This window comes from Triturus cristatus, chromosome 9 (assembly GCF_964204655.1).
Source record: "Triturus cristatus chromosome 9, aTriCri1.1, whole genome shotgun sequence".
NCBI classification, from domain to species: Eukaryota; Metazoa; Chordata; class Amphibia; order Caudata; family Salamandridae; genus Triturus; species Triturus cristatus.
In genome coordinates, this window is record NC_140592.1 from 418925344 (window position 1) to 418951147 (window position 25804).

Sequence of the window (25804 nt, forward strand, 5' to 3'; positions counted from 1 at the left end):
GTGCTGTATCAAAAAAAGTGACACCACCCCATTGCAAAATCTTAGTCATTCTATGCCTTAGGTTTTCAAAATTATGTAGTGTCAGCAAATACCACAACACCGATTGAGAAATTGATATTGCAAACACAAACTATTTATTACATTTTATTTCTCCAGTCCTGATCCAATTTTATTTCTGAAGCAAGTGGTCTATAGAAGCTGATGTTTCCTTTCAATCCCAGCAACTACACTCATAACAACTACTTAATCCAAATTGTTATGTAAAGAGAAATGAACATTTGGAGGTTTCCATGAGCAGCATCACTATTTCTTAAAATATTTTTGACCACTAAAGCTAATTAATGAATAAAAGTCTGATGTGGCTTATTTTTGCTTTGATTTTCTCTTTACAGTTGTATGAGATGTATCCAAGGATAATGGATCACCTACCTGGACCTCACAAGAGAATGTTTGAGCTTTTTCAGTATCTGGAAGACTTCATTGTAGAAAGAGTAGAAAAGAACCAGAAAACCCTGGATCCCAACAACCCAAGAGATTACATTGACTGCTTTCTCATTCAAAGAGAGAAGGTAATCTATCTTTACCCTTTACAAATAGTCGATAAACCATAATTGTATAATGAAAGTTTAAAGGAATATTTTTTATAGAGCAAATGTCCATATTTATTCACCATTGCCCACTATTACATTTGCCTTGAATATTAAACAAATAGATTTTCAAATAGGATTATTTTGGTGAAAGCTTTGGGATTACCATTCAGAACTAAAAAACAAGCAACATAAATTATCATTCATGTATATGGCGTGTAAATTTTGCTTAGTTTTAATAGATAATTCCATTGTTTGTCCAGATAGTTTTTATATACAGGAATGAGAGGGGATTTTGTGATTTTATTCCCAGGTATTTCTATCTGTGAATAGTTCTCCTTTAATACTATGGACACCATAATCTGACCAGAATTGAAGAATAATTGTCTTTTGGTCATATCAATTCATTCACGTATTTTGATGGAATCTACAGTCAAATTATGTAGTCATAATTTTAAATGAGTGTGCAAATCCCCTTGATTAATTTTTTTAAACTATGATGCATTGGCATGCACTGATTAGAGCAGCATCTCTTTACATGCACAATCTGTTATGATAACTAATTCTGGATTTCTATGAAATCATGGAAAGCAAACACATAACATTTAGAATTCTTTTATCCATAATATCATCCACCGGTGCTGTACCAGGTTGACCTTTACCCACTAAGAGAAGGTAGACTAAAATCACAAAATTATTCAGTACTTTGTGTGTTCTTTCAGAAATGATAGACTATAGTTTTGAATCATTACATAATTTAAAGGCATACATTACTACTTGTATCATGGGAACTGGATTGAATTTATTCCTAATTTAAATTCCCTTTTGGAATTTATTTAATGAGCTATAAGAAAAGTTTTGTATTTTCAGGTGTAAAGGTGCATTATAAGAAGTACCCTTGTCTTTGTTTTGTCATGGGAAAAGGCAATCACATGTTCATAGTCCCAGGATATATTTTGAGGAGTTAAGATAGCCAAGTCAGTTTATCTAGGTTATTCTACGCAGGAATATATTTAATGTACCCCACACTGCTACTCTTCTGAATAAATAAAAGGCCTTTATATTTAAAAAAGTGTTTATTTATTTTAAAATAGATTGAAATGATTTAGTACACATTAAAATCCTAAATGCACACACACATTTCTGCAGATATATATCCTGCTTAGTAACTTTCAGGTTATTTGTGATACAAAAACAAGAAAAATACTTTTGATTTATTCCTGTTTTTTTTTTTGCTTGAAAAGATAAGCATTAAAAAATGAGTGAAGCAACCTGACAGAGTGTCACCATAGAAATATGTTTACTGTGGCAGCATGAGTGGCAGTAACTAAATAAATATGCTTGAAGCCTGAAGCACTTCTGAAAACATCCATTAAAAAAAATGTAATTGTATAATTAGAGCTCCATGAGAGTTATGTCAGGAAACCTTATCAAAACAGATCCCCAGGAAAAAAAATCTTCTGTGCAAGACAAACAAATTCTGCTAGGCAACAAAAAAACGAAAAAGGAAACTTATGTAAGTCCACATTTTCCTCGGCATATGTTAAAATATGGTGGAAGGAATGTGAAGTCAGTTTTGATTCTATTGGGTCAAAAATGAAAAAATAATGAACAAGGCATAAGTGTTTGAAAAAGATGGGAACATAACACTTGCCAAAAGGGCCAGGGTTCCATAGTTCACTACCTATGTCACAACACGCTGAGAGGTCCCTAAAAAATAGGGTTGCATTCACGCCTAAAGGGACAGGAAGCAGGGTTTAATTCCTCCGATCTTTATCCAAGGACTGGTATTACATCTGCAGTGCTTTCATCCACAATACCTTTGTTAATAAAAACCTTTCCTATAGAGAGTTGGAAGAAGGCTGCAGTAATACGGTTTACTAAAAGTGATGTGGTGAGTCAGCCACCTTGTGCCGATTCCATATCACAATATACAGATCGGCTGATTTACATAACACATTAAATAAATAAATACTTGTCCTGGATGAAAATGAAAAGCATGTCTTGTCTCCATTGACTGACGTATTGTAACTTTTATCCACCAAATGCTCTGCGACGTCTGACCTCGTAACACACAACATGATAGAAACACACATGACAGAAAGAAAAAAAGAGATATCAAAGTAAACAAAGCTCTACAAAACTTGGCCTTTTGGCTTTGCAAGGCAAATTAAAAAAAAACATTAGAAGGTGGACAAGAGCATATTAACCCCTTGTATGCCCATGACGAGCTGGACTCGTCATGGAGCACAGTTGCGCTGTGCCCATGACGAGTCCAGCTCGGTACGAGTCTAGCCTCGGGAGCTGGGGAAGAGCTTCCCCAGCTCCCAAGGCCCCCCCTTTCACTGTAATGACGATCGTTGCGCATGTCGCGCCGACGTCATTACAGTTAAAGTGAAACTGAAATGAGCCAAAAGGCTCAGGTCAGTTTCACTTTCTACGTGCTCAGGGGGCTATCTCAGCCCACTGAGCACTTAGAAAGACGGGAGAGGTATCTTTGGAAAGGGGAGAATCTCCCCTTTCCAAGGGTACCCCTCCCCAGTGGGGCAATCCCCAAGCAGGGATCCACCCACTAGACACCAGGGAGGGGGGAGCGAGCGGCCCCTTGGGCAAGGGCCTTTGCTCCCCCCAAATATTTTGGCCATTATTTAGTCTTTTTGCCCACCCTGGGGGGCAGATGGGGGCAGTAGCCCCCAATCTGCCCCCCCCGGGGGGGCAAAAAGCCCACTAGACACCAGGGAATTTTATAAAAAATACCAAAAGGGGTGGGGGCTGCCCAAAATGGGCAGGCCCATGCCCCCACCCCACCCCCCAATAATCACAGTCTTTCTGCCCCCCCCGGGGGGCAGATGGGGCATTGGCCCCTAATCTGCCCCTTCGGGGGGGCAGAAAGCTCACTATACACCAGGGATTTTTTTCAGTTTTTTTTAGGGTGGGGGCTGCCCGGAACGGGCACGCCAATGCCCCCACCCACCCACCACCATTACAGCCTATCTGCCCCCCCGGGGGCAGATGGGGCATTGGCAAAAAGACCACTAGACACCAGGGAATTTACAAAAAAAATAAAAATAGGGGTGGAGGCTGCCCAAAATGGGCAGGCCCATGCCCCCACCCCACCCACCAATTATTACAGTCTTTCTGCCCCCCACGGGGGCAGATGGGGCATTGGCCCCTAATCTGCCCCTTCGGGGGGGCAGAAAGCCCACTAAACACCAGGGATTTTTATTAGCGCAATTGTTTTTAGGGTGTGTGCTGCCCGAAACGGGCACGCCAATGCCCCCACCCTCCCCCCCACAAAAATGACAGTCTTTTTGCCCCCCAGGAGGCAGATGGGAGCTGTAGCCCCAATCTGATTCCCCCCTGGGGGCGCAGAATGCCCACTAGAACCCAGGGATTTTTTTGTTTTATTAGTGTAGGGGTAGGGGCTCCCCAAAATGGGCATGACAATACCCCACCCCACCACCAGAGAAATTCCAGTCTTTCTGCCCCCCCCGAGGGCAGATGGTGGCAGTGGCCCCTGATCTGCCCCCTGGGGGGGCAGAAAGCCCACTAGGCGCCAGCGAGTACGCAGGCTTTTTTTATGCGTGGGGGCTGCCCAAAATGGTCATACCAATGCCCCCACCCCCACAAAAAATAGCCACAGTCTTTCTGCCCCTTTAGGGGCATATCAGGATGAAACCCCCTTCCCCGATTCCCCCCAGGGCGGCAGGAAGCCCACTGGGCTCCGAATTTTTTTTAGCAATGTGCATACCTGTGGATTTTGGGCCCTAGCGCAGTTGGCACGTAGGCAAACCTAGCAAACCTGTACATTCTTTAAAACTAGACACCAAGGGGAATCCTGGATGGGGTGACTTCACTGGCTCTCACCAGGTTCTGTTACCCAGAATCCATTGCAAACCTAAAAATGTGTCCAAAATAACACATTTTCCTCACATTTCTGTGGTGGAAAGTTATGAAATCTGCGTGGGTCCACAAAATTCCACCCACCCTGCGTTTCCCAAAGTCTTCAGAGAAAAATGGTACCTCACTTGCGTGGGTAGGCCTAGTGCCCGCGTCAGGCAAGGGCCCAAAACCTATTGAGGAGACATCAAAATGACCTATCACAAAACAACCTGGTTTTGCAAAGGGGGTCCTATGAGTTTTTAGCCACGGGCTTGGTGGCCACCCAGGGAAACCTACCAAACCCACACATTTCTGAAAACTAGACACCCGGGGGATTTCAGGGAGGTATGGCTTGCGTGGATGCCCCAACGTTTCCTTACCCAAAATGCCCTGCAATCCTCAAACTTAGCTGAAAAATTCACCTTTTTCACACATTTTTGTGTGGGAAAGTTGTGGCATCACCAGGCTGACACAAATTTCCTACCACCCAGCGTTCCCCCGGGTCTACCGATAAAAACGGTGCCTCACTCGTGTGGGAGGCCCAAGTACCCACGACAGGCAAGGGCCCAAAACGTATTGAGGCGACATGAAAATTGCCTACATCAAAACGACCTGGTTTTGCAAGGGGGGTCACCTGGGTTTTTGGCCCGGTGCTCGGCGGCCACCTAGGGGAACCTACCAAACCCACACATTTCTGAAAACCAAACACCGGGAGGATTCCAGGGAGGTATGGCTTGCATGGATCCCCCAATGTTTCCTTACCCAGAATGCCCTGCAAACCTGAAAATTTAGCTGAAAAAATCACCTTTTTCACACATTTTTGTGTGGGAAAGTTGTGGCATCACCGGGCTGACACAAATTTCCTACCACCCAGCATTCCCCCGGGTCTCCCGATTAAAACGGTGAATCACTCGTGTGGGAGGCCCAAGTACCCGCGACAGGCAAGGGCCCAAAAAATATTGAGGCGACATGAAAATCGCCTACCTCAAAACGACCTGGTTTTGCAAGGGGGGTCACCCCGGTGCTCAGCGGCCACCTAGGGAAACCTATCAAACCCACACCTTTCCTGAAAACTAGACACCCGGGGGATTCCAGGGAGGTATGGTTTGCGTGGATCCCCCAACGTTTCCTTACCCAGAATGCCCTGCAAACCTTTAAATTCAGCGTACCCCCGGGTCTCCCGATAAAAACGGTGCCTCACTCGTGTGGGAGGCCCAAGTACCCGCGACAGGCAACGGTCCAAAACGTAGCGTGCCTCAACAGGCAGGGGTCCTATATGTAGTGCGCCTGACTACGTTTTGGGCCCTTGTCTGTCGCGGGTACTTGGGCCTGCCACACGAGTGAGGCACCGTTTTTATCAGGTGACCCAGCGGAACGTTGGGTGGTAGGAAATTTGTGTCAGCCCACTGATGCCACAACTTTCCCACACAAAAATGTGTGAAAAAGGTGATTTTTTTCAGCTAAATTTGAGGTTTGCAGGGCATTCTGGGTAAGGAAACGTTGGGGGATCAACGTAAGCCATACCTCCCTAGAATCCCCCAGGTGTCTAGTTTTCAGAAATGTGTGGGTTTGGTAGGTTCCCCTAGGTGGCCGCCGAGCACCGGGCCAAAAACCCAGGTGACCCCCATTGCAAAACCAGGTTGTTTTGAGGTAGGCAATTTTCATGCCGCCTCAATACGTTTTGGACCCTTGCCTGTCTCGGGTACTTGGGCCTCCCACACGAGTGAGGCACCGTTTTTATCGGGAGACCCGGGGGAACGCTGGGTGGTAGGAAATTTGTGGCAGCCCGTTGATGCCACAACTTTTCCACACAAAAATGTGTGAAAAAGGTGATTTTCTCAGCTAAATTTGAGGTTTGCAGGGCATTCTGGGTAAGGAAACGTTGGGGGATCCATGCAAGCCATACCTCGCTGGAATTATCTGGGTGTCTAGTTTTCAGAAATGTGTGGGTTTGGTAGGTTCCCATAGGTGGCTGCCAAGCACCGGGCCAAAAACCCAGGTGACCCCCCTTGCAAAACCAGGTCATTTTGAGGTAGGCAATTTTCATGTCGCCTCAATATGTTTTGGGCCCTTGCCTGTCGTGGGTACTTGGCAATCCCACATGAGTGAGGCACCGTTTTTATCGGTTGACCCGGGGGAACGCTGGGTGGTAGGAAATTTGTGTCCGCCCACTGATGCCACAACTTTCCCACACAAAAATGTGTGAAAAAGGTGATTTTTTCAGCTAAATTTGAGGTTTGCAGGTCATTCTGGGTAAGGAAACGTTGGGGGATCCACGCAAGCCATACCTCCCTAGAATCCCCCAGGTGTCTAGTTTTCAGAAATGTGTGGGTTTGGTAGGTTCCCCTAGGTGGCCGCCGAACACCGGGCCAAAAACCCAGGTGACCCCCATTGCAAAACCAGGTTGTTTTGAGGTAGGCAATTTTCATGCCGCCTCAATACGTTTTGGACCCTTGCCTGTCTCGGGTACTTGGGCCTCCCACACGAGTGAGGCACCGTTTTTATCGGGAGACCCGGGGGAACGCTGGGTGGTAGGAAATTTGTGGCAGCCCGTTGATGCCACAACTTTTCCACACAAAAATGTGTGAAAAAGGTGATTTTCTCAGCTAAATTTGAGGTTTGCAGGGCATTCTGGGTAAGGAAACTTTGGGGGACCCACGCAAACCATACCTCCCTGGAATCCCCCGGGTGTCAAGTTTTCAGGAAAGGTGTGGGTTTGGTAGGTTCCCCTAGGTGGCCGCCGAGCACCGGGCCAAAAACCCAGGTGACTCTCCTTGCAAAAGCAGGTCATTTTGAGGTAGGCAATTTTCATGTCACCTTAATGCGTTTTGGGCCCTTGTCTGTCGCGGGTTCTTGGGCCTCTCACACGATTGAGGCACCGTTTTTATCGGGAGACCCGGGGGAACGCTGGGTGGTAGGAAATTTGTGTCAGCCCGGTGATGCCACAACTTTCCCACCCTAAAATGTGTGAAAAAGGTGATTTTTTCAGCTAAATTTGAGGTTTGCAGGGCATTCTGGGTAAGGAAACTTTGGGGGATCCACGCAAACCATACCTCCCTGGAATCCCCGTGTGTCTAGTTTTCAGAAAGGTGTGGGTTTGGTAGGTTCCCGTAGGTGGCCGCCGAGCACCAGGCCTAAAACCCAGGTGACCCCCCTGCAAAACCAGGTCGTTTTGAGGTAGGCAATTTTCATGTCGCCTCAATACGTTTTGGGCCCTTGCCTGTTGCGGGTACTTGGGCCTCCCACACGAGTGAGGCACCGTTTTTATCCGGAGACCCGGAGGAATGCTGGGTGGTAGGAAATTTGTGTCAGCCCAGTGATGCCACAACTTTCCCACACAAACATGTGTGAAAAAGGTGATTTTTTCAGCACAATTTGAGTTTTGCAGGGCATTCTGGGTAAGGAAACATTAGGAGATCCACGGAAGCCATACCTCCCTGGAATCCCCCAGGTGTCTAGTTTTCAGAAATATGTGGGTTAGGTAGGGTCCCCTAGGTGGCCACCGAACACCGGGCCAAAAACCCAGGTGACCACCCTTGCAAAACCAGGTCGTTTTGAGGTAGGCAATTTTCATGTCGCCTCAATACGTTGTGGACCCTTGCCTGTCGCGGGTACTTGGGCCTCCCACACGAGTGAGGCACCGTTTTGATCGGGAGACCCGGGGGAACGCTGGGTGGTAGGAAATTTGTGTTAGCCCGGTGATGCCACAACTTTCCCACACAAAAATGTGTGAAAAAGGTGATTTTTTTCAGCTAAATTTGAGGTTTGCAGGGCATTCTGGGTAAGGAAACGTTGGGGGATCCATGCAAGCCATACCTCCCTGGAATCCCCCGGATGTCTAGTTTTCAGAAATGTGTGGGTTTGGTAGGTTCCCCTAGGTGGCCGCCGAGCACCGGGCCAAAAACCCAGGTGACCACCATTGCAAAACCAGGTTGTTTTGAGGTAGGCAATTTTCATGCCGCCTCAATACGTTTTGGACCCTTGCCTGTCTCGGGTACTTGGGCCTCCCACACGAGTGAGGCACCGTTTTTATCGGGAGACCCGGGGGAACGCTGGGTGGTAGGAAATTTGTGTCAGCCCGGTGATGCCACAACTTTCCCACACAAAAATGTAAGAAAAAGTTGATTTTTTCAGCTAAATTTGAGGTTTGCAGGGCATTCTGGGTAAGGAAACTTTTGGGGATCCACGCAAACCATACCTCCCTGGAATCCCCGGGTGTCTAGTTTTCAGAAAGGTGTGGGTTTGGTAGGTTCCCATAGGTGGCTGCCAAGCACCGGGCCAAAAACCCAGGTGACCCCCCTTGCAAAACCAGGTCATTTTGAGGTAGGCAATTTTCATGTCTCCTCAATATGTTTTGGGCCCTTGCCTGTCGTGAGTACTTGGGCCTCCCACACGAGTGAGGCACCATTTTTTATCGGGTGACCCGGGGGAACGCTGGGTGGTAGGAAATTTGTGTCAGCCCACTGATGCCACAACTTTCCCACACAAAAATGTGTGAAAAAGGTGATTTTTTCAGCTAAATTTGAGGTTTGCAGGGCATTCTGGGTAGGGAAACGTTGGGGGATCCACGCAAGCCATACCTCCCTGGAATCCCCCGGGTGTCTAGTTTTCAGAAATGTGTGGGTTTGGTATGTTCCCCTAGGTGGCCGCCGATCACAGGGCAAAAAACGCAGGTGACCCCCATTGCAAAACCAGGTCGTTTTGAGGTAGGCAATTTTCATGCCGCCTCAATACGTTTTAGACCCTTGCCTGTCGCGGGTACTTGGGCCTCCCACACGAGTGAGGCACCGTTTTTATCAGGAGACCCGGGGGAACGCTGGGTGGTAGGAAATTTGTGGCAGCCCGGTGATGCCACAACTTTCCCACACAAAAATGTGTGAAAAAGGTGATTTTCTCAGCTAAATTTGAGGTTTGCAGGGCATTCTGGGTAAGGAAACGTTGGGGGATCCACACAAACCATACCTCCCTGGAATCCCCCGGGTGTCAAGTTTTCAGGAAAGGTGTGGGTTTGGTAGGTTCCCCCAGGTGGCCGCCGAGCACCGGGCCAAAAACCCAGGTGACCCCCCTTGCAAAACCAGGTCGTTTTGAGGTAGGCAATTTTCATGTCGCCTCAATACGTTTTGGGCCCTTGCCTGTTGCCGGTACTTGGGCCTCCAACACAAGTGAGGCACCGTTTTTATCTGGAGACCCGGAGGAACGCTGGGTGGTAGGAAATTTGTGTCAGCCCAGTGATGCCACAACTTTCCCACACAAAAATGTGTGAAAAAGGTGATTTTTTCAGCAAAATTTGAGGTTTGCAGGGCATTCTGGGTAAGGAAACATTGGGAGATCCACGCAAGCCATACCTCCCTGGAATCCCCCGGGTGTCTAGTTTTCAGAAATATGTGGGTTTGGTAGGTTCCCATAGGTGGCCGCCGAGCACCAGGCCAAAAACCCAGGTGACCCCCCCTGCAAAACCAGGTCGTTTTGAGGTAGGCAATTTTCATGTCGCCTCAATACGTTTTGGGCCCTTGCCTGTTGCGGGTACTTGGGCCTCCCACACGAGTAAGGCACCATTTTTATCGGGAGACCCAGGGGAACACTGGGTGGTAGGAAATTTGTGTTAGCCCGGTGATGCCACAACTTTCCCACACAAAAATGTGTGAAAAAGGTGATTTTTTCAGCTAAATTTGAGGTTTGCAGTGCATTCTGGGTAAGGAAACGTTGGGGGATCCACGCAAGCCATACCTCCTGGAATCCCCCGGGTGTCTAGTTTTCCGAAATGTGTGGGTTTGGTAGGTTCCTATAGGTGGCTGCCAAGCACCGGGCCAAAAACCCAGGTGTTCCCCCTTGCAAAACCAGGTAATTTTGAGGTAGGCAATTTTCATGTCGCCTCAATATGTTTTGGGCCCTTGCCTGTCGTGGGTAATTGGGCCTCCCACACGAGTGAGGCACCATTTTTATTGGGTGACCCGGGGGAACGCTGGGTGGTAGGAAATTTGTGTCAGCCCACTGATGCCACAACTTTCCCACACAAAAATGTGTGAAAAAGGTGTTTTTTTCAGCTAAATTTGAGGTTTGCAGGGCATTCTGGGTAAGGAAACGTTGGGGGATCCACGCAAGCCATACCTCCCTAGAATCCCCCGGGTGTCTAGTTTTCAGAAATGTGTGGGTTTGGTAGGTTCCCCTAGGTGGCCGCCGAGCACCGGTGCAAAAACCCAGGTGACCCCCATTGTAAAACCAGGTCGTGTTGAGGTAGGCAATTTTCATGCTGCCTCAATACGTTTTGGACCCTTGCCTGTCGCGGGTACTTGGGCCTCCCACACGAGTGAGGAACCGTTTTTATCAGGAGACCCCGGGGAACGCTGGGTGGTAGGAAATTTGTGGCAGCCCGGTGATGCCACAACTTTTCCACACAAAAATGTGTGAAAAAGGTGATTTTCTCAGCTAAATTTGAGGTTTGCAGGGCATTCTGGGTAAGGAAACGTTGGGGGATCCACGCAAGCCATACCTCCCTGGAATTATCTGGGTGTCTAGTTTTCAGAAATGTGTGGGTTTGGTAGGTTCCCATAGGTGGCTGCCAAGCACCGGGCCAAAAACCCAGGTGACCCCCCTTGCAAAACCAGGTCATTTTGAGGTAGGCAATTTTCATGTCGCCTCAATATGTTTTGGGCCCTTGCCTGTCGTGGGTACTTGGGCCTCCCACACGAGTGAGGCACCGTTTTTATTGGTTGACCCGGGGGAACGCTGGGTGGTAGGAAATTTGTGTCAGCCCACTGATGCCACAACTTTCCCACACAAAAATGTGTGAAAAAAGGTGATTTTTTCAGCTAAATTTGAGGTTTGCAGGGCATTCTGGGTAAGGAAACGTTGGGGGATCAACGTAAGCCATACCTCCCTAGAATCCCCCAGGTGTCTAGTTTTCAGAAATGTGTGGGTTTGGTAGGTTCCCCTAGGTGGCCGCCGAGCACCGGGCCAAAAACCCAGGTGACCCCCATTGCAAAACCAGGTTGTTTTGAGGTAGGCAATTTTCATGCCGCCTCAATACGTTTTGGACCCTTGCCTGTCTCGGGTACTTGGGCCTCCCACACGAGTGAGGCACCGTTTTTATCGGGAGACCCGGGGGAACGCTGGGTGGTAGGAAATTTGTGGCAGCCCGTTGATGCCACAACTTTTCCACACAAAAATGTGTGAAAAAGGTGATTTTCTCAGCTAAATTTGAGGTTTGCAGGGCATTCTGGGTAAGGAAACGTTGGGGGATCCATGCAAGCCATACCTCCCTGGAATTATCTGGGTGTCTAGTTTTCAGAAATGTGTGGGTTTGGTAGGTTCCCATAGGTGGCTGCCAAGCACCGGGCCAAAAACCCAGGTGACCCCCCTTGCAAAACCAGGTCATTTTGAGGTAGGCAATTTTCATGTCGCCTCAATATGTTTTGGGCCCTTGCCTGTCGTGGGTACTTGGCAATCCCACATGAGTGAGGCACCGTTTTTATCGGTTGACCCGGGGGAACGCTGGGTGGTAGGAAATTTGTGTCCGCCCACTGATGCCACAACTTTCCCACACAAAAATGTGTGAAAAAGGTGATTTTTTCAGCTAAATTTGAGGTTTGCAGGTCATTCTGGGTAAGGAAACGTTGGGGGATCCACGCAAGCCATACCTCCCTAGAATCCCCCAGGTGTCTAGTTTTCAGAAATGTGTGGGTTTGGTAGGTTCCCCTAGGTGGCCGCCGAACACCGGGCCAAAAACCCAGGTGACCCCCATTGCAAAACCAGGTTGTTTTGAGGTAGGCAATTTTCATGCCGCCTCAATACGTTTTGGACCCTTGCCTGTCTCGGGTACTTGGGCCTCCCACACGAGTGAGGCACCGTTTTTATCGGGAGACCCGGGGGAACGCTGGGTGGTAGGAAATTTGTGGCAGCCCGTTGATGCCACAACTTTTCCACACAAAAATGTGTGAAAAAGGTGATTTTCTCAGCTAAATTTGAGGTTTGCAGGGCATTCTGGGTAAGGAAACTTTGGGGGACCCACGCAAACCATACCTCCCTGGAATCCCCCGGGTGTCAAGTTTTCAGGAAAGGTGTGGGTTTGGTAGGTTCCCCTAGGTGGCCGCCGAGCACCGGGCCAAAAACCCAGGTGACTCTCCTTGCAAAAGCAGGTCATTTTGAGGTAGGCAATTTTCATGTCACCTTAATGCGTTTTGGGCCCTTGTCTGTCGCGGGTTCTTGGGCCTCTCACACGATTGAGGCACCGTTTTTATCGGGAGACCCGGGGGAACGCTGGGTGGTAGGAAATTTGTGTCAGCCCGGTGATGCCACAACTTTCCCACCCTAAAATGTGTGAAAAAGGTGATTTTTTCAGCTAAATTTGAGGTTTGCAGGGCATTCTGGGTAAGGAAACTTTGGGGGATCCACGCAAACCATACCTCCCTGGAATCCCCGTGTGTCTAGTTTTCAGAAAGGTGTGGGTTTGGTAGGTTCCCGTAGGTGGCCGCCGAGCACCAGGCCTAAAACCCAGGTGACCCCCCTGCAAAACCAGGTCGTTTTGAGGTAGGCAATTTTCATGTCGCCTCAATACGTTTTGGGCCCTTGCCTGTTGCGGGTACTTGGGCCTCCCACACGAGTGAGGCACCGTTTTTATCCGGAGACCCGGAGGAATGCTGGGTGGTAGGAAATTTGTGTCAGCCCAGTGATGCCACAACTTTCCCACACAAACATGTGTGAAAAAGGTGATTTTTTCAGCACAATTTGAGTTTTGCAGGGCATTCTGGGTAAGGAAACATTAGGAGATCCACGGAAGCCATACCTCCCTGGAATCCCCCAGGTGTCTAGTTTTCAGAAATATGTGGGTTAGGTAGGGTCCCCTAGGTGGCCACCGAACACCGGGCCAAAAACCCAGGTGACCACCCTTGCAAAACCAGGTCGTTTTGAGGTAGGCAATTTTCATGTCGCCTCAATACGTTGTGGACCCTTGCCTGTCGCGGGTACTTGGGCCTCCCACACGAGTGAGGCACCGTTTTGATCGGGAGACCCGGGGGAACGCTGGGTGGTAGGAAATTTGTGTTAGCCCGGTGATGCCACAACTTTCCCACACAAAAATGTGTGAAAAAGGTGATTTTTTTCAGCTAAATTTGAGGTTTGCAGGGCATTCTGGGTAAGGAAACGTTGGGGGATCCATGCAAGCCATACCTCCCTGGAATCCCCCGGATGTCTAGTTTTCAGAAATGTGTGGGTTTGGTAGGTTCCCCTAGGTGGCCGCCGAGCACCGGGCCAAAAACCCAGGTGACCACCATTGCAAAACCAGGTTGTTTTGAGGTAGGCAATTTTCATGCCGCCTCAATACGTTTTGGACCCTTGCCTGTCTCGGGTACTTGGGCCTCCCACACGAGTGAGGCACCGTTTTTATCGGGAGACCCGGGGGAACGCTGGGTGGTAGGAAATTTGTGTCAGCCCGGTGATGCCACAACTTTCCCACACAAAAATGTAAGAAAAAGTTGATTTTTTCAGCTAAATTTGAGGTTTGCAGGGCATTCTGGGTAAGGAAACTTTTGGGGATCCACGCAAACCATACCTCCCTGGAATCCCCGGGTGTCTAGTTTTCAGAAAGGTGTGGGTTTGGTAGGTTCCCATAGGTGGCTGCCAAGCACCGGGCCAAAAACCCAGGTGACCCCCCTTGCAAAACCAGGTCATTTTGAGGTAGGCAATTTTCATGTCTCCTCAATATGTTTTGGGCCCTTGCCTGTCGTGAGTACTTGGGCCTCCCACACGAGTGAGGCACCATTTTTTATCGGGTGACCCGGGGGAACGCTGGGTGGTAGGAAATTTGTGTCAGCCCACTGATGCCACAACTTTCCCACACAAAAATGTGTGAAAAAGGTGATTTTTTCAGCTAAATTTGAGGTTTGCAGGGCATTCTGGGTAGGGAAACGTTGGGGGATCCACGCAAGCCATACCTCCCTGGAATCCCCCGGGTGTCTAGTTTTCAGAAATGTGTGGGTTTGGTATGTTCCCCTAGGTGGCCGCCGATCACAGGGCAAAAAACGCAGGTGACCCCCATTGCAAAACCAGGTCGTTTTGAGGTAGGCAATTTTCATGCCGCCTCAATACGTTTTGGACCCTTGCCTGTCGCGGGTACTTGGGCCTCCCACACGAGTGAGGCACCGTTTTTATCAGGAGACCCGGGGGAACGCTGGGTGGTAGGAAATTTGTGGCAGCCCGGTGATGCCACAACTTTCCCACACAAAAATGTGTGAAAAAGGTGATTTTCTCAGCTAAATTTGAGGTTTGCAGGGCATTCTGGGTAAGGAAACGTTGGGGGATCCACGCAAACCATACCTCCCTGGAATCCCCCGGGTGTCAAGTTTTCAGGAAAGGTGTGGGTTTGGTAGGTTCCCCCAGGTGGCCGCCGAGCACCGGGCCAAAAACCCAGGTGACCCCCCTTGCAAAACCAGGTCGTTTTGAGGTAGGCAATTTTCATGTCGCCTCAATACGTTTTGGGCCCTTGCCTGTTGCCGGTACTTGGGCCTCCCACACGAGTGAGGCACCGTTTTTATCCGGAGACCCGGAGGAACGCTGGGTGGTAGGAAATTTGTGTCAGCCCAGTGATGCCACAACTTTCCCACACAAAAATGTGTGAAAAAGGTGATTTTTTCAGCAAAATTTGAGGTTTGCAGGGCATTCTGGGTAAGGAAACATTGGGAGATCCACGCAAGCCATACCTCCCTGGAATCCCCCGGGTGTCTAGTTTTCAGAAATATGTGGGTTTGGTAGGTTCCCATAGGTGGCCGCCGAGCACCAGGCCAAAAACCCAGGTGACCCCCCCTGCAAAACCAGGTCGTTTTGAGGTAGGCAATTTTCATGTCGCCTCAATACGTTTTGGGCCCTTGCCTGTTGCGGGTACTTGGGCCTCCCACACGAGTAAGGCACCATTTTTATCGGGAGACCCAGGGGAACACTGGGTGGTAGGAAATTTGTGTTAGCCCGGTGATGCCACAACTTTCCCACACAAAAATGTGTGAAAAAGGTGATTTTTTCAGCTAAATTTGAGGTTTGCAGTGCATTCTGGGTAAGGAAACGTTGGGGGATCCACGCAAGCCATACCTCCTGGAATCCCCCGGGTGTCTAGTTTTCAGAAATGTGTGGGTTTGGTAGGTTCCTATAGGTGGCTGCCAAGCACCGGGCCAAAAACCCAGGTGACCCCCCTTGCAAAACCAGGTAATTTTGAGGTAGGCAATTTTCATGTCGCCTCAATATGTTTTGGGCCCTTGCCTGTCGTGGGTACTTGGGCCTCCCACATGAGTGAGGCACCGTTTTTATCGGTTGACCCGGGGGAACGCTGGGTGGTAGGAAATTTGTGTCAGCCCACTGATGCCACAACTTTCCCACACAAAAATGTGTGAAAAAGGTGATTTTTTCAGCTAAATTTGAGGTTTGCAGGGCATTCTGGGTAAGGAAACGTTGGGGGATCCACGCAAGCCATACCTCCCTAGAATCCCCCAGGTGTCTAGTTTTCAGAAATGTGTGGGTTTGGTAGGTTCCCCTAGGTGGCCGCCGAGCACCGGGCCAAAAACCCAGGTGACCCCCATTGCAAAACCAGGTTGTTTTGAGGTAGGCAATTTTCATGCCGCCTCAATACGTTTTGGACCCTTGCCTGTCTCGGGTACTTGGGCCTCCCACACGAGTGAGGCACCGTTTTTATCGGGAGACCCGGGGGAACGCTGGGTGGTAGGAAATTTGTGGCAGCCCGTTGATGCCACAACTTTTCCACACAAAAATGTGTGAAAAAGGTGATTTTCTCAGCTAAATTTGAGGTTTGCAGGGCATTCTGGGTAAGGAAACGTTGGGGGATCCATGCAAGCCATACCTCCCTGGAATTATCTGGGTGTCTAGTTTTCAGAAATGTGTGGGTTTGGTAGGTTCCCATAGGTGGCTGCCAAGCACCGGGCCAAAAACCCAGGTGACCCCCCTTGCAAAACCAGGTCATTTTGAGGTAGGCAATTTTCATGTCGCCTCAATATGTTTTGGGCCCTTGCCTGTCGTGGGTACTTGGCAATCCCACATGAGTGAGGCACCGTTTTTATCGGTTGACCCGGGGGAACGCTGGGTGGTAGGAAATTTGTGTCCGCCCACTGATGCCACAACTTTCCCACACAAAAATGTGTGAAAAAGGTGATTTTTTCAGCTAAATTTGAGGTTTGCAGGTCATTCTGGGTAAGGAAACGTTGGGGGATCCACGCAAGCCATACCTCCCTAGAATCCCCCAGGTGTCTAGTTTTCAGAAATGTGTGGGTTTGGTAGGTTCCCCTAGGTGGCCGCCGAGCACCGGGCCAAAAACCCAGGTGACCCCCATTGCAAAACCAGGTTGTTTTGAGGTAGGCAATTTTCATGCCGCCTCAATACGTTTTGGACCCTTGCCTGTCTCGGGTACTTGGGCCTCCCACACGAGTGAGGCACCGTTTTTATCGGGAGACCCGGGGGAACGCTGGGTGGTAGGAAATTTGTGGCAGCCCATTGATGCCACAACTTTTCCACACAAAAATGTGTGAAAAAGGTGATTTTCTCAGCTAAATTTGAGGTTTGCAGGGCATTCTGGGTAAGGAAACTTTGGGGGACCCACGCAAACCATACCTCCCTGGAATCCCCCGGGTGTCAAGTTTTCAGGAAAGGTGTGGGTTTGGTAGGTTCCCCTAGGTGGCCGCCGAGCACCGGGCCAAAAACCCAGGTGACTCTCCTTGCAAAAGCAGGTCATTTTGAGGTAGGCAATTTTCATGTCACCTTAATACGTTTTGGGCCCTTGTCTGTCGCGGGTTCTTGGGCCTCTCACACGATTGAGGCACCGTTTTTATCGGGAGACCCGGGGGAACGCTGGGTGGTAGGAAATTTGTGTCAGCCCGGTGATGCCACAACTTTCCCACCCTAAAATGTGTGAAAAAGGTGATTTTTTCAGCTAAATTTGAGGTTTGCAGGGCATTCTGGGTAAGGAAACTTTGGGGGATCCACGCAAACCATACCTCCCTGGAATCCCCGGGTGTCTAGTTTTCAGAAAGGTGTGGGTTTGGTAGGTTCCCGTAGGTGGCCACCGAGCACCAGGCCTAAAACCCAGGTGACCCCCCTTGCAAAACCAGGTCGTTTTGAGGTAGGCAATTTTCATGTCGCCTCAATACGTTTTGGGCCCTTGCCTGTTGCGGGTACTTGGGCCTCCCACACGAGTGAGGCACCGTTTTTATCCGGAGACCCGGAGGAATGCTGGGTGGTAGGAAATTTGTGTCAGCCCAGTGATGCCACAACTTTCCCACACAAACATGTGTGAAAAAGGTGATTTTTTCAGCACAATTTGAGTTTTGCAGGGCATTCTGGGTAAGGAAACATTAGGAGATCCACGGAAGCCATACCTCCCTGGAATCCCCCGGGTGTCTAGTTTTCAGAAATATGTGGGTTTGGTAGGGTCCCCTAGGTGGCCACCGAACACCGGGCCAAAAACCCAGGTGACCACCCTTGCAAAACCAGGTCGTTTTGAGGTAGGCAATTTTCATGTCGCCTCAATACGTTGTGGACCCTTGCCTGTCGCGGGTACTTGGGCCTCCCACACGAGTGAGGCACCGTTTTTATCGGGAGACCCGGGGGAACGCTGGGTGGTAGGAAATTTGTGTTAGCCCGGTGATGCCACAACTTTCCCACACAAAAATGTGTGAAAAAGGTGATTTTTTTCAGCTAAATTTGAGGTTTGCAGGGCATTCTGGGTAAGGAAACGTTGGGGGATCCATGCAAGCCATACCTCCCTGGAATCCCCTGGATGTCTAGTTTTCAGAAATGTGTGGGTTTGGTAGGTTCCCCTAGGTGGCCGCCGAGCACCGGGCCAAAAACCCAGGTGACCACCATTGCAAAACCAGGTTGTTTTGAGGTAGGCAATTTTCATGCCGCCTCAATACGTTTTGGACCCTTGCCTGTCTCGGGTACTTGGGCCTCCCACACGATTGAGGCACCGTTTTTATCGGGAGACCCGGGGGAACGCTGGGTGGTAGGAAATTTGTGTCAGCCCGGTGATGCCACAACTTTCCCACACAAAAATGTAAGAAAAAGTTGATTTTTTCAGCTAAATTTGAGGTTTGCAGGGCATTCTGGGTAAGGAAACTTTTGGGGATCCACGCAAACCATACCTCCCTGGAATCCCCGGGTGTCTAGTTTTCAGAAAGGTGTGGGTTTGGTAGGTTCCCATAGGTGGCTGCCAAGCACCGGGCCAAAAACCCAGGTGACCCCCCTTGCAAAACCAGGTCATTTTGAGGTAGGCAATTTTCATGTCTCCTCAATATGTTTTGGGCCCTTGCCTGTCGTGAGTACTTGGGCCTCCCACACGAGTGAGGCACCATTTTTTATCGGGTGACCCGGGGGAACGCTGGGTGGTAGGAAATTTGTGTCAGCCCACTGATGCCACAACTTTCCCACACAAAAATGTGTGAAAAAGGTGATTTTTTCAGCTAAATTTGAGGTTTGCAGGGCATTCTGGGTAGGGAAACGTTGGGGGATCCACGCAAGCCATACCTCCCTGGAATCCCCCGGGTGTCTAGTTTTCAGAAATGTGTGGGTTTGGTATGTTCCCCTAGGTGGCCGCCGATCACAGGGCAAAAAACGCAGGTGACCCCCATTGCAAAACCAGGTCGTTTTGAGGTAGGCAATTTTCATGCCGCCTCAATACGTTTTGGACCCTTGCCTGTCGCGGGTACTTGGGCCTCCCACATGAGTGAGGCACCGTTTTTATCAGGAGACCCGGGGGAATGCTGGGTGGTAGGAAATTTGTGGCAGCCCGGTGATGCCACAACTTTCCCACACAAAAATGTGTGAAAAAGGTGATTTTCTCAGCTAAATTTGAGGTTTGCAGGGCATTCTGGGTAAGGAAACGTTGGGGGATCCACGCAAACCATACCTCCCTGGAATCCCCCGGGTGTCAAGTTTTCAGGAAAGGTGTGGGTTTGGTAGGTTCCCCCAGGTGGCCGCCGAGCACCGGGCCAAAAACCCAGGTGACCCCCCTTGCAAAACCAGGTCGTTTTGAGGTAGGCAATTTTCATGTCGCCTCAATACGTTTTGGGCCCTTGCCTGTTGCCGGTACTTGGGCCTCCCATACGAGTGAGGCACCGTTTTTATCCGGAGACCCGGAGGAATGCTGGGTGGTAGGAAATTTGTGTCAGCCCAGTGATGCCACAACTTTCCCACACAAAAATGTGTGAAAAAGGTGATTTTTTCAGCAAAATTTGAGGTTTGCAGGGCATTCTGGGTAAGGAAACATTGGGAGATCCACGCAAGCCATACCTCCCTGGAATCCCCCGGGTGTCTAGTTTTCAGAAATATGTGGGTTTGGTAGGTTCCCATAGGTGGCCGCCGAGCACCAGACCAAAAACCCAGGTGACCCCCCCTGCAAAACCAGGTCGTTTTGAGGTAGGCAATTTTCATGTCGCCTCAATACGTTTTGGGCCCTTGCCTGTTGCGGGTACTTGGGCCTCCCACACGAGTAAGGCACCAATTTTATCGGGAGACCCAGGGGAACACTGGGTGGTAGGAAATTTGTGTTAGCCCGGTGATGCCACAACTTTCCCACACAAAAATGTGTGAAAAAGGTGATTTTTTTCAGCTAAATTTGAGGTTTGCAGTGCATTCTGGGTAAGGAAACGTTGGGGGATCCACGCAAACCATACCTCCTGGAATCCCCCGGGTGTCTAGTTTTCAGAAATGTGTGGGTTTGGTAGGTTCCTATAGGTGGCTGCCAAGCACCGGGCCAAAAACCCAGGTGACCCCCCTTGCAAAACCAGGTAATTTTGAGGTAGGCAATTTTCATGTCGCCTCAATATGTTTTGGGCCCTTGCCTGTCGTGGGTACTTGGGCCTCCCACACGAGTGAGGCACCATTTTTATCGGGTGACCCGGGGGAATGCTGGGTGGTAGGAAATTTGTGTCAGCCCACTGATGCCACAACTTTCCCACACAAAAATATGTGAAAAAGGTGTTTTTTTCAGCTAAATTTGAGGTTTGCAGGGCATTCTGGGTAAGGAAACGTTGGGGGATCCACGCAAGCCATACCTCCCTAGAATCCCCCGGTGTCTAGTTTTCAGAAATGTGTGGGTTTGGTAGGTTCCCCTAGGTGGCCGCCGAGCACCGGGGCAAAAACCCAGGTGACCCCCATTGCAAAACCAGGTCGTGTTGAGGTAGGCAATTTTCATGCTGCCTCAATACGTTTTGGACCCTTGCCTGTCGCGGGTACTTGGGCCTCCCACACGAGTGAGGAACCGTTTTTATCAGGAGACCCCGGGGAACGCTGGGTGGTAGGAAATTTGTGGCAGCCCGGTGATGCCACAACTTTTCCACACAAAAATGTGTGAAAAAGGTGATTTTCTCAGCTAAATTTGAGGTTTGCAGGGCATTCTGGGTAAGGAAACGTTGGGGGATCCACGCAAGCCATACCTCCCTAGAATTATCTGGGTGTCTAGTTTTCAGAAATGTGTGGGTTTGGTAGGTTCCCATAGGTGGCTGCCAAGCACCGGGCCAAAAACCCAGGTGACCCCCCTTGCAAAACCAGGTCATTTTGAGGTAGGCAATTTTCATGTCGCCTCAATATGTTTTGGGCCCTTGCCTGTCGTGGGTACTTGGGCCTCCCACACGAGTGAGGCACCGTTTTTATCGGTTGACCCGGGGGAACGCTGGATGGTAGGAAATTTGTGTCAGCCCACTGATGCCACAACTTTCCCACACAAAAATGTGTGAAAAAGGTGATTTTTTCAGCTAAATTTGAGGTTTGCAGGGCATTCTGGGTAAGGAAACGTTGGGGGATCCACGCAAGCCATACCTCCGTAGAATCCCCCAGGTGTCTAGTTTTCAGAAATGTGTGGGTTTGGTAGGTTCCCCTAGGTGGCCGCCGAGCACCGGGCCAAAAACCCAGGTGACCCCATTGCAAAACCAGGTTGTTTTGAGGTAGGCAATTTTCATGCCGCCTCAATACGTTTTGGACCCTTGCCTGTCTCGGGTACTTGGGCCTCCCACACGAGTGAGGCACCGTTTTTATCGGGAGACCCGGGGGAACGCTGGGTGGTAGGAAATTTGTGGCAGCCCGTTGATGCCACAACTTTTCCACACAAAAATGTGTGAAAAAGGTGATTTTCTCAGCTAAATTTGAGGTTTGCAGGGCATTCTGGGTAAGGAAACGTTGGGGGATCCATGCAAGCCATACCTCCCTGGAATTATCTGGGTGTCTAGTTTTCAGAAATGTGTGGGTTTGGTAGGTTCCCATAGGTGGCTGCCAAGCACCGGGCCAAAAACCCAGGTGACCCCCCTTACAAAACCAGGTCGTTTTGAGGTAGGCAATTTTCATGTCGCCTCAATATGTTTTGGGCCCTTGCCTGTCGTGGGTACTTGGGCCTCCCACACGAGTGAGGCACCGTTTTTATCGGTTGACCCGGGGGAACGCTGGGTGGTAGGAAATTTGTGTCAGCCCACTGATGCCACAACTTTCCCACACAAAAATGTGTGAAAAAGGTGATTTTTTCAGCTAAATTTGAGGTTTGCAGGGCATTCTGGGTAAGGAAACGTTGGGGGATCCACGCAAGCCATACCTCCCTAGAATCCCCCAGCTGTCTAGTTTTCAGAAATGTGTGGGTTTGGTAGGTTCCCCTAGGTGGCCGCCGAGCACCGGGCCAAAAACCCAGGTGACCCCCATTGCAAAACCAGGTTATTTTGAGGTAGGCAATTTTCATGCCGCCTCAATACGTTTTGGACCCTTGCCTGTCTCGGGTACTTGGGCCTCCCACACGAGTGAGGCACCGTTTTTATCGGGAGACCCGGGGGAACGCTGGGTGGTAGGAAATTTGTGGCAGCCCGTTGATGCCACAACTTTTCCACACAAAAATGTGTGAAAAAGGTGATTTTCTCAGCTAAATTTGAGGTTTGCAGGGCATTCTGGGTAAGGAAACGTTGGGGGATCCATGCAAGCCATACCTCCCTGGAATCCCCTGGGTGTCTAGTTTTCAGAAATGTGTGGGTTTGGTAGGTTCCCATAGGTGGCTGCCAAGCACCGGGCCAAAAACCCAGGTGAACCCCCTTGCAAAACCAGGTCATTTTGAGGTAGGCAATTTTCATGTCGCCTCAATATGTTTTGGGCCCTTGCCTGTCGTGGGTATTGGGCCTCCCACACGAGTGAGGCACCGTTTTTATCGGTTGACCCGGGGGAACGCTGGGTGGTAGGAAATTTGTGTCAGCCCACTGATGCCACAACTTTCCCACACAAAAATGTGTGAAAAAGGTGATTTTTTCAGCTAAATTTGAGGTTTGTAGGGCATTCTGGGTAAGGAAACGTTGGGGGACCCACGCAAACCATACCTCCCTGGAATCCCCCGGGTGTCAAGTTTTCAGGAAAGGTGTGGGTTTGGTAGGTTCCCCTAGGTGGCCGCCGAGCACCGGGCCAAAAACCCAGGTGACTCTCCTTGCAAAAGCAGGTCATTTTGAGGTAGGCAATTTTCATGTCACCTTAATACGTTTTGGGCCCTTGTCTGTCGCGGGTTCTTGGGCCTCTCACACGATTGAGGCACCGTTTTTATCGGGAGACCCGGGGGAACGCTGGGTGGTAGGAAATTTGTGTCAGCCCGGTGATGCCACAACTTTCCCACCCTAAAATGTGTGAAAAAGGTGATTTTTTCAGCTAAATTTGAGGTTTGCAGGGCATTCTGGGTAAGGAAACTTTGGGGGATCCACGCAAACCATACCTCCCTGGAATCCCCGGGTGTCTAGTTTTCAGAAAGGTGTGGGTTTGGTAGGTTCCCGTAGGTGGCCGCCGAGCACCAGGCCTAAAACCCAGGTGACCCCCCTGCAAAACCAGGTCGTTTTGAGGTAGGCAATTTTCATGTCGCCTCAATACGTTTTGGGCCCTTGCCTGTTGCGGGTACTTGGGCCTCCCACACGAGTGAGGCACCGTTTTTATCCGGAGACCCGGAGGAATGCTGGGTGGTAGGAAATTTGTGTCAGCCCAGTGATGCCACAACTTTCCCACACAAACATGTGTGAAAAAGGTGATTTTTTCAGCACAATTTGAGTTTGCAGGGCATTCTGGGTAAGGAAACATTAGGAGATCCACGGAAGCCATACCTCCCTGGAATCCCCCGGGTGTCTAGTTTTCAGAAATATGTGGGTTTGGTAGGGTCCCCTAGGTGGCCAGCGAACACCGGGCCAAAAACCCAGGTGACCACCCTTGCAAAACCAGGTCGTTTTGAGGTAGGCAATTTTCATGTCGCCTCAATACGTTGTGGACCCTTGCCTGTCGCGGGTACTTGGGCCTCCCACACGAGTGAGGCACCGTTTTTATCGGGAGACCCGGGGGAACGCTGGGTGGTAGGAAATTTGTGTTAGCCCGGTGATGCCACAACTTTCCCACACAAAAATGTGTGAAAAAGGTGATTTTTTTCAGCTAAATTTGAGGTTTGCAGGGCATTCTGGGTAAGGAAACGTTGGGGGATCCATGCAAGCCATACCTCCATGGAATCCCCCGGATGTCTAGTTTTCAGAAATGTGTGGGTTTGGTAGGTTCCCCTAGGTGGCCGCCGAGCACCGGGCCAAAAACCCAGGTGAGCACCATTGCGAAACCGGGTTGTTTTGAGGTAGGCAATTTTCATGCCGCCTCAATACGTTTTGGACCCTTGCCTGTCTCGGGTACTTGGGCCTCCCACACGAGTGAGGCACCGTTTTTATCAGGTGACCCGGGGGAACGCTGGGTGGTAGGAAATTTGTGGCAGCCCGGTGATGCCACAACTTTTCCACACAAAAATGTGTGAAAAAGGTGATTTTCTCAGCTAAATTTGAGGTTTGCAGGGCATTCTGGGTAAGGAAACGTTGGGGGATCCACGCAAGCCATACCTCCCTGGAATCCCCTGGGTGTCTAGTTTTCAGAAATGTGTGGGTTTGGTAGGTTCCCATAGGTGGCTGCCAAGCACCGGGCAAAAAACCCAGGTGACCCCCCTTGCAAAACCAGGTCATTTTGAGGTAGGCAATTTTCATGTCGCCTCAATATGTTTTGGGCCCTTGCCTGTCGTGGGTACTTGGGCCTCCCACACGAGTGAGGCACCGTTTTTATCGGTTGACCCGGGGGAACGCTGGGTGGTAGGAAATATGTGTCAGCCCACTGATGCCACAACTTTCCCACACAAAAATGTGTGAAAAAGGTGATTTTTTCAGCTAAATTTGAGGTTTGCAGGGCATTCTGGGTAAGGAAACGTTGGGGGATCCACGCAAGCCATACCTCCCTAGAATCCCCCGGGTGTCTAGTTTTCAGAAATGTGTGGGTTTGGTAGGTTCCCCTAGGTGGCCGCCGAGCACCGGGCCAAAAACCCAGGTGACCCCATTGCAAAACCAGGTCGTTTTGAGGTAGGCAATTTTCATGCCGCCTCAATACGTTTTGGACCCTTGCCTGTCGCGGGTACTTGGGCCTCCCACATGAGTGAGGCACTGTTTTTATCGGGAGACCCGGGGGAACGCTGGGTGGTAGGAAATTTGTGGCAGCCCGGTGATGCCACAACTTTTCCACACAAAAATGTGTGAAAAAGATGATTTTCTCAGCTAAATTTGAGGTTTGCAGGGCATTCTGGGTAAGGAAACGTTGGGGGACCCACGCAAACCATACCTCCCTGGAATCCCCCGGGTGTCAAGTTTTCAGGAAAGGTGTGGGTTTGGTAGGTTCCCCTAGGTGGCCGCCGAGCACCGGGCCAAAAACCCAGGTGACTCTCCTTGCAAAAGCAGGTCATTTTGAGGTAGGCAATTTTCATGTCACCTTAATACGTTTTGGGCCCTTGTCTGTCGCGGGTTCTTGGGCCTCTCACACGATTGAGGCACCGTTTTTATCGGGAGACCCGGGGGAACGCTGGGTGGTAGGAAATTTGTGTCAGCCCGGTGATGCCACAACTTTCCCACACAAAAATGTGTGAAAAAGGTGATTTTTTCAGCACAATTTGAGGTTTGCAGGGCATTCGGGGTAAGGAAACATTAGGAGATCCACGGAAGCCATACCTCCCTGGAATCCCCCGGGTGTCTAGTTTTCAGAAATATGTGGGTTTGGTAGGGTCCCCTAGGTGGCCACCGAACACCGGGCCAAAAACCCAGGTGACCACCCTTGCAAAACCAGGTCATTTTGAGGTAGGCAATTTTCATGTCGCCTCAATATGTTTTGGGCCCTTGCCTGTCGTGGGTACTTGGGCCTCCCACACGAGTGAGGCACCGTTTTTATCGGTTGACCCGGGGGAACGCTGGGTGGTAGGAAATTTGTGTCAGCCCACTGATGCCACAACTTTCCCACACAAAAATGTGTGAAAAAGATGATTTTTTCAGCTAAATTTGAGG

The 25804-nt window shown here is 49.9% G+C and overlaps 1 protein-coding gene across 1 annotated transcript in view; it reads left to right on the forward strand.

The window, feature by feature from the left end:
* The window catches only part of LOC146798079 (cytochrome P450 2G1-like), a 1093105-nt gene that overhangs the window by 648913 nt on the left and 418388 nt on the right, over positions 1-25804 (forward strand). The window contains exon 5 of the mRNA XM_085625292.1: positions 393-569. Within this exon, the coding sequence (XP_085481418.1) occupies positions 393-569 (177 nt within the window). The remainder of the gene's footprint in view (positions 1-392; positions 570-25804) is intronic.